Here is an 8887-nt window from a genome sequence, read left to right as displayed (position 1 = left end):
AATCTTGCCGTCCACTTGGAAATAAAGTTTTTTGATAATATTTCGACAAGGTGAGGTGTGCTTGGTCTTCTTAAAAAATGGGTACTAAGTCTTTATTTATTTAAAAGACCTTCCGATTTGGGAGTGTGGGTCTCTCGTCCAGAGTCCACAATACGGAAAATATATTGACCGCATTGAATCAGTACATAAAATGTTTATACTTATTCAAGAATACCACTGTTAATAAATTTGCACCTCTATTTTCATATGTCACGTAAATCTTCTCGGGAACCATGCCGTACTTGCCGAGCATCCCATAGAAGTCCCAATAGTCTGATAGAAGCTTATACAAATCTATTAATTTAAAGATATTAATAATATTAATTAATTACCGCAAAATTAAGTACATCTGTAAATTTACGATCCTCCCAGTATCCGATGACCACACTGTATTGTAATGCACCATCAATGGCCTAAAATACATAAATCATATGAAAATAAGCTTTCCGATAGGGATCAGTTGATAGTTCTAGGTGATTTTAATATACCCGGAGTTACTTGGTCCACTGAGGATGGATCGAATGTCTTACTACCTATAGCACAACATGATTTTATTGATGGCCTGCTTGACATATCTCTATCTCAAGTAAACCATGTTCGAAATTCATTAGGTCGCCTACTTGATTTGTGTTTTGTATCGAATCCTGAAGGTGTGTTTCTGTCCAGAGTAGCACCACTCACGCAACCTGAAGATCCATATCACCCAACAATCGAACTTTCATTTGATACGGGTAGAGTTATAGAAGAAAAATCAGAAAAATCCAAACGAATACATTGTTTTCGCAAGGCAGACTTTCTGAGGCTTAATAATTTTATTTCTGGCTTTAATTGGTCTGATCTTTACTTATGCAATAATATGTCCGATGCAGTTAATGTTTTTTATACTGCAATAAACTCATTTTTTAATTCCTGTGTTCCGTGGTACTATCCGTCAACTTCCAATAAATCACCTTGGTTTAGCAATGAGTTGACACACTTAAGAAATGTAAAGTCCAGACTTTTTAGGAAATATAAAAATACCGGTTCTCAATCTGTTTTTACTAGATATCTAAGTGCTCGGTCAAGATTTACCGTGCTTAATGCTCAGTGTTATAATAGTTACTTAAACCGTTGTAAGGTCCAGTTCTCTCAGGACCCGAAACAGTTCTATAATTTTGTTAACACCAAGCGTAAATCTAATTCTTTTCCTTCCTCGCTGTCGTTCGAAAACATGACGGGAACCACAGATCAGGCAATAGCCGATATATTTGCCCAATTTTTTCAAACGACTTACTCTACTTTAGATTATTCATCTCAGCCTTATTCTTACACCATGCCCAAGTCAAACCTCATATTCTGTCCCACTTTAACAGAAAGCTCTCTTCTTTTGGATCTTCTTCGTATTAAGCCTGTTTATTCGCCAGGGCCCGATGGTATTCCTGGGTGCGTGCTTAGGTATTGCGCTAAGGCCCTGTGCAAACCTCTTCACAAGTTGTTTACCTTATCTCTAGAAACGTCCCAATTCCCAAATATTTGGAAGGAATCATTTGTTATTCCTCTTTTCAAAAAAGGTAACAAGTTAGAAGCCAGTAACTACAGAGGTATTTCTAAGTTGTCAGCTATTCCTAAGCTTTTTGAAAAAATTATTACTCCTCATTTGCAGCACTTTTGCAGATCAATTATTTCTCCGTGTCAACACGGATTTATTAAACGTAGATCCACAATTACAAACCTTCTAGAGCTCACTACATTTGTGATAAAAGGCTTCAATAGTAGTTTTCAAACAGATGTCATTTACACTGACTTTAGTAAAGCATTTGACTCTGTAAATCACTTACTTCTTATTCATAAACTTGACCTTTTAGGTTTTCCAGTTGATCTGCTTAAATGGATTTCAAGTTATCTAAATGGCAGGTCACAAAGGGTCCTTTTTAAAAATTCAATTTCTGAAATTTTCCGTGTTACCTCCGGTGTCCCACAAGGGAGCCATCTGGGTCCGTTACTTTTTACATTATTTATTAACGATCTTCCCTCAATTATAAGTCATTCTCGCGTACTTATGTACGCAGATGATGTTAAGTTGTGCCTGCAGTATAAGGACATTTCCTGCCATTTAGACTTGCAATCCGATCTAGATAATTTTCAAAACTGGTGCCGAGATAATTTACTAAATTTAAACGGCTCCAAGTGCAAGCTGATGACTTTTTATCGGGCCAATCCGATATACGCGACTTACACGTTAAGTGGCAGCTCTTTGGATAGAATAACTCTTGTAAACGATCTTGGCGTTCTCTTGGACCCTAAACTAAAATTTTCTAATCACATTTCGTCCATGGTTAATAAAGCCAGAGGAGTGCTTGGATTTATTAAAAGGTGGTCAAAAGAATTCGATGATCCTTATTTGACTAAAACTTTATTTATTTCGCTAGTCCGTCCGATTCTGGAGTATGGGTCTCCCGTCTGGAGTCCACAATACGGAATACATATTGGTCGTATTGAATCTGTACAAAAAAACTTCCTTCTTTTTGCTTTACGGCGCCTAAACTGGGATGCAAATCTTATCTTACCTTCTTATTCTAGTAGACTTCTTTTGATTAATTTACCATCCCTAGCCAACCGTAGAACGATGCTTGGTACTATCTTCATTTATAACCTTATACATGGTGATATTGACTGCCCCGACTTGTTAAGTCGGCTAAACTTTTCTGTGCCAAGTAGATTAACTAAAAATTATATTCCCCTAATTTTAAATCATTGTAGATCTAACTATGCCTTGCATGAGCCTTTCAGAGTATTATGTTCTGACTATAATAGACTTTTTCCTGTAATATCAAATCTTGACTCTCTGCCGCTCCTAAAACGATTAATACTTGCTTCATTGGCACAAGATTGATCTAACTATTACTTTTTTCCCCGGACCTGTGCCTTTATTTTCCTATCTCGCGTCTATCATATCGCGAATCGTGCCGTACGATACACGGCTGCGCCCCTCGGTCGGTTGGGCGGGTAAGTGGGCCGTGGGATTCCGCGCGAAAAAAAAAAAAAAAAAAATAATCAACCTGTATTGGCATGCTGCTTCTCCATCAAATAAAGTAGAGGCTGAATGACCAAAGGCTTGGCTTGCAGGTATATGACAGGCCATCGATAAGTTTAGTGTGACAAAGGAATTCTAAGGGGGAGTAGTTAACAAGTAACCCTCGCTGGCCTTGGCCATCGTGGTAAACTGATATATTGCTAGTGTGAGAGGAGGGGTATATATAAAACTTTAGGAACTTTTTATCAAAACACGTCCACTTTATTTAATGCATATATCAAGCATGACTAACATTGGGCTTGCTTAAAGATTATGTTAAACTTAAGGTTAGCTTAACATTAACCATCGATAGTTTATCGGGCGTAAGGTGGCCTACGAAATTCCCCTTTCCGAAGCTTTGGCCTTTTTCTTTGTCTTGTCAAACTAAGTTTTATTGTATGCCTGATCTTGATTTTGATTATCTATTGCTTTTAGTCGAATTTCCTCTAAACTTTCAGTAACAATCGTATCTTTTATTTCTTCTAATTTTTCTCTAATCTACGATCTCTCCTTTCTGTTGAACACCAAACAGCATCTTGCTCGGGATCTGTTTAATGCTTCTATGTATAGTGTTGGGCCACTATTGAATCTTGAGAAAAACATGAATGTAATTTTGAAGTATTAATTTTTCTTGAAGTGTATGGATCTAATTTGTTAACCTGAGCTGCGCTCTCAGTGGTAAAGCTTAAGTTCTCGCTCTCATGTAATTCACCACACTGGCCACGAAGGCTATTATCCAACGTAAGAATAAAGAGTTCAATTTTGGTACTGCGACAAGACGGTTGGATTTGCTTCATTAACTTAACTATCCCCCCGACTCCCTACAGTCTCATGTGGGTCAGGAAAACGCTCCTGCTCCATCAAACATTTTGGCGCCCAAAGTGGGGCTGGATAGTTAATTTAAAAAATTAAAAAATTAAAAAAAAATCCTTAGTGTTCAAGTCAACCTGATCGCCCAAAGTTAATTCCGTAAGCCGCGCATTGTTACGTTACGATTCGCGCTACTTCATACATATGTGATGCGCTGCTCAACGTTCACCTAACGACACACGCACACTTATATCCAACACACGGCAGTACAACCCCCATACACCATCGTTGGAAGGCGCGGGTTGCTCAGAAGATCTGGATTACGCTACGCTGTTCCCAGTCAGCTACGCCACTTATATTCTCGATTGCGGAGCCGAATCTCCATCGCCCCATCGACAATATCATCTCTAACCTGGAAAATCGTTTTGCTGGACTACGTAACGCCACAACGGTAAGGTTACGTCATCAGTGCCAACGCTGCCAGAGCTCTCACGCCAATCGCTGAGTCTCCTTTGGTCTCATTCCGGCGTCACTGTAGTGCTTTTGGTTTAAACCTGCAAGTCCACTGTACACGCGTACAGTCACCACGAGTGCCAATAGCAGTCACCGCGCAACGCATCAACCTGGAACTGGTTCATTGCGGAACCAAAGCGCTGCCATATATTGAACTACACAAGTTGGCAGCATACGTCTATAACCACACACCAGAAGCTCTAATTTATAATTACATACACTTTACAAGGGCTTATTGTAAGTAAATCACAATAACCATGTGTCCCACACCGCTAGACGTATTAAAACGCGATCTAACATACGCAGGAGCATTTCCCGCATTGGAGCAGCAGTCGCCAAGACGGAGAAGGTTGAGAAGCCAAATGCCGCGCTGACGCCAGCCGAACTCACGTGTCGGCTAACTATTTTGGAGGCCTACTTCAAACAAATCATGGCCGTCCAAACCGAAATCGAGGCACTCGACTCAACCGAGGAACAGCTAAACTACCGGGCCGAGCTGGAAGATCTGTTTATCGCTACAAAGGTGACCATAAAGGATCAGCTTGGAGACGACGTGCACAATTCTACGCCGCTCGCCCAAGACACGCTACTCAGGCCTGGACCAACATCATCTCTTAAGCTACCAACTCTTGCGCTCCCGACCTTTGCTGGCGAGTACGCGGAATACAGAAATTATATTACTACGTTCCTGCAAGTTGTAGATCAGCAGGAAGCGCTATCGCCGATCGAGAAGTTTAATCACCTCATAAACTGTCTCAGAGGCGCCGCCTTAGAAACCATCAAGGCGTATCAAGTCACTCCAGAGAATTACAGCAAGGCCTTACTTCGCCTAAAGAGCAGGTACGATAACCCCACCATCGTATTCCTGAACAACATAGCGTCACTCTTCAAATTGCCAACTGTGACCACCGAAAATAGTGTACAGTTGCGCAGCCTGGTTGACAACGCATCAGCGTTGTTTAACTCGTTGCGATCTTTAGGATCCGAAGCGCAGATAGCTCAAACGATGTTGATTGCTATTGTCATGGAAAAGGTAGATAAGAGAACCCGGCAGCTCTGGAACGAATCTCTCACGTTCGCAGCACTACCCTCTTGGAATGCCTGCCTCTCCTTGATTGAACGGCACTGCCAACACTTGGAGTCCTCAATACATCACATCGGCAATCCGAATACGGCTCAAAATACATCCGGCAGAACGCGACAACCGCAAGCTCCACGCATGGGCCACAGCTTTACGTGCTCCACGCAAGCGTGTCCTATATGCTCTGGCAGGGATCATCGGATTTTTAGATGTTCGCGACTGCAAAACATGTCGCCTGCCCAACGTCTAGAAGCTGTCCGGACAAAATCGCTGTGCACAAACTGCCTTGGAAAGGCTCATCATCCGTCAAATTGTCCATCTTCAAATAGGTGCAGAATATGTTCACGGCTGCATCACACTATGCTTCACTTCGATCCGTCAGGACAGGAATCCAGGAGTCCTAGGCGGCCAAGTCCGACTAATGCGCCACCTCAGCACCATGTCGCTGAGGCCGTCGCTCACGCACACGTGGATACCCACCACGACCAAATCATTCTGGCTACAGCCATAATACTAGTGCAGGATGCTGTGGGCAACTACGTACCAGGACGTGCACTACTGGACTCTCGCTCCCAAGTTAACTTCATGTCCGAAGACTTCGCTCAACAACTTCGTTTGCCCCGAAGCAAGGGACTTATCGACATTCGAAGCATTGGCGATTCTTTCACCCGCATCAAGCATCGCATTTCGACCGTTGTAAAGTCACGATTCGGTGAAGCAGAGTTACCCGTCGAATGCTGTATAACCTCGAGAATCGCCTATCAACCCGATGCAGAAATCGACATTTCATCATGGAGCCTCCCAGACAACGCTCCACTGGCTGATGAGAGATTTTATCAGTCTCGCCATATCGACCTTCTTCTTGGCACAGAAACGTTCTTCACCGCTTTGTCTATTGGCCAAATCAAGTTGGGTCCCCATCTCCCCATGTTGCAAAAGACGATCTTTGGATGGGTAGTATCAGGGCGTACCGGCAATCAAGGCCATGCCGCCCAAGCCCATAGTTTCCTTTCATCAGAGGATTCAATAAACCTCAACCTGGAGCGCTTATGGCGCATAGAGGAAGTTTCTACTACGCCATTAACACTTACTCCAGCGCAAGCTAAATGCGAATCGATCTTTCAAAAATCTGTCTGTCAGGTAGCGGATGGAAGACTGATGGTTCAACTGCCCTTCAAGGATGACCCTAATCTGTTGGGAAGGTCTCTTGAAACAGCACGGCTAAGATTTGCATCGTTGGAACGTCGCTTAAGCCGAAACGCGAATTTGCGAGCCGAATACACGAATTTTATGGAAGAATATGAGCGCTTGGGTCACATGGAATTAGTAACCAGCCCACTCCTCAACGAACCCCACTACTACATACCACACCACTGCGTGTTTAAACTCAACAGCACGTCAACTAAGCTAAGAGTAGTCTTTGACGCCTCGTGCCCAACAAGCACCTACAAGTCCTTAAACGACATCCTTCTAGTTGGACCCACGATTCAACCAGACTTGTTTACAATCTTACTAAGGTTCCGGACTCATCGTTATGTACTAACTGCTGACGTCGTCAAGATGTACCGGCAGGTATTAATTGATCCATCGCATCGTAAATTTCAGTACATCTTATGGAGAAGCTCCAACGACCAGGAGATTCGCACATACCAGCTGAACACCGTTACTTACGGCACCGCATCAGCGCCGTATCTAGCAATTCGCAGCCTGTCTCACCTCGCCAATCAACATGCAAGTTCACATCAAATTGGAGCAGAAGCCATAAAATCGTGTTTCTATGTGGATGACTTTCTCGGTGGAGCAAATAAGCTAGATCAATTGAACCAGATTCAAACCGAAGTCATCGCTATCCTCACGGCCGGCAAGATGGAACTGGCAAAATGGCACTCCAACCATCAGGATTTCGTCAATGATACAACGGTCAAGGAGCTAAATCTCGACGACTACGCTACGACAAGCACATTGGGACTGAAGTGGGACCAACGAGAAGACATCTTCAAATTCTCATTCAACTGCAGCACAGCTCCGGAAAGTATCACAAAGCGAACCATTCTCTCGGTGGCCTCATCCCTCTTCGATCCGCTGGGACTTGTCTCGCCAGTTATTATGGTGGCAAAAATCCTTCTACAGGAAATTTGGCTTCTTAGATTGCATTGGGATGAATCAGTGCCGATGACACTCCAACAAGCGTGGCTATCGTTCGTGTCGTCGCTACAGCATTTGGACTCTCTGCTCATCACACGTTTCTGCCTGCAGCCCCATTCAGATGAGCTCCAACTTCACGGCTTCAGCGATGCTTCAATAAGAGGGTACGGATGTTGCATCTACGCAAGAACAAGGCGTGCCGATGGCCACGTCGAAGTTCATCTAATCGTCTCAAAGTCGCGTGTGGCACCAACGAAGAAAAAGACGCTGCCGCAGCTCGAGCTCTGTGGAGCGCATCTTCTAGCACGACTCTACAACCAGATAAAGACAGCCTTTTGAAAACACACGCCCGAGACGTTTCTGTGGACAGATTCACAGCTGGTGTTGCATTGGATTCGACAACATTCTGCAACACTTTCTACGTTTGTCGGCAACCGGATATCCGATATCCAAGAATTCACTCCAGACTGTCAATGGAGGTTCGTTCCGACACGGCACAACCCAGCTTACATGATCTCCAGAGGATGCAACCTTTGTGGGACCAACGAGAAGACATCTTCAAATTCTCATTCAACTGCAGCACAGCTCCGGAAAGTATCACAAAGCGAACCATTCTCTCGGTGGCCTCATCCCTCTTCGATCCGCTGGGACTTGTCTCGCCAGTTATTATGGTGGCAAAAATCCTTCTACAGGAAATTTGGCTTCTTAGATTGCATTGGGATGAATCAGTGCCGATGACACTCCAACAAGCGTGGCTATCGTTCGTGTCGTCGCTACAGCATTTGGACTCTCTGCTCATCACACGTTTCTGCCTGCAGCCCCATTCAGATGAGCTCCAACTTCACGGCTTCAGCGATGCTTCAATAAGAGGGTACGGATGTTGCATCTACGCAAGAACAAGGCGTGCCGATGGCCACGTCGAAGTTCATCTAATCGTCTCAAAGTCGCGTGTGGCACCAACGAAGAAAAAGACGCTGCCGCAGCTCGAGCTCTGTGGAGCGCATCTTCTAGCACGACTCTACAACCAGATAAAGACAGCCTTTTGAAAACACACGCCCGAGACGTTTCTGTGGACAGATTCACAGCTGGTGTTGCATTGGATTCGACAACATTCTGCAACACTTTCTACGTTTGTCGGCAACCGGATATCCGATATCCAAGAATTCACTCCAGACTGTCAATGGAGGTTCGTTCCGACACGGCACAACCCAGCTTACATGATCTCCAGAGGATGCAACCTTTCAGAA

The 8887-nt window shown here is 43.9% G+C and overlaps 1 protein-coding gene across 1 annotated transcript; it reads left to right on the top strand.

The window, feature by feature from the left end:
* The first annotated feature begins 272 nt into the window (after positions 1–272).
* Positions 273–7979, top strand: LOC123037930. The gene is made up of 2 exons (XM_044460792.1): positions 273–277; positions 4691–7979. The coding sequence occupies exons 1-2, from the start codon at positions 273–275 to the stop codon at positions 7977–7979; spliced, it is 3294 nt and encodes a 1097-aa protein (XP_044316727.1).
* The last annotated feature ends 908 nt before the right edge of the window (positions 7980–8887 follow it).

This window comes from Drosophila rhopaloa, unplaced genomic scaffold (assembly GCF_018152115.1).
Source record: "Drosophila rhopaloa isolate 14029-0021.01 unplaced genomic scaffold, ASM1815211v1 contig_223, whole genome shotgun sequence".
NCBI classification, from domain to species: Eukaryota; Metazoa; Arthropoda; class Insecta; order Diptera; family Drosophilidae; genus Drosophila; species Drosophila rhopaloa.
The sequence above is the reverse complement of the archived record's forward strand: the minus strand, read 5'-3'. Positions and strand labels throughout refer to the sequence as shown.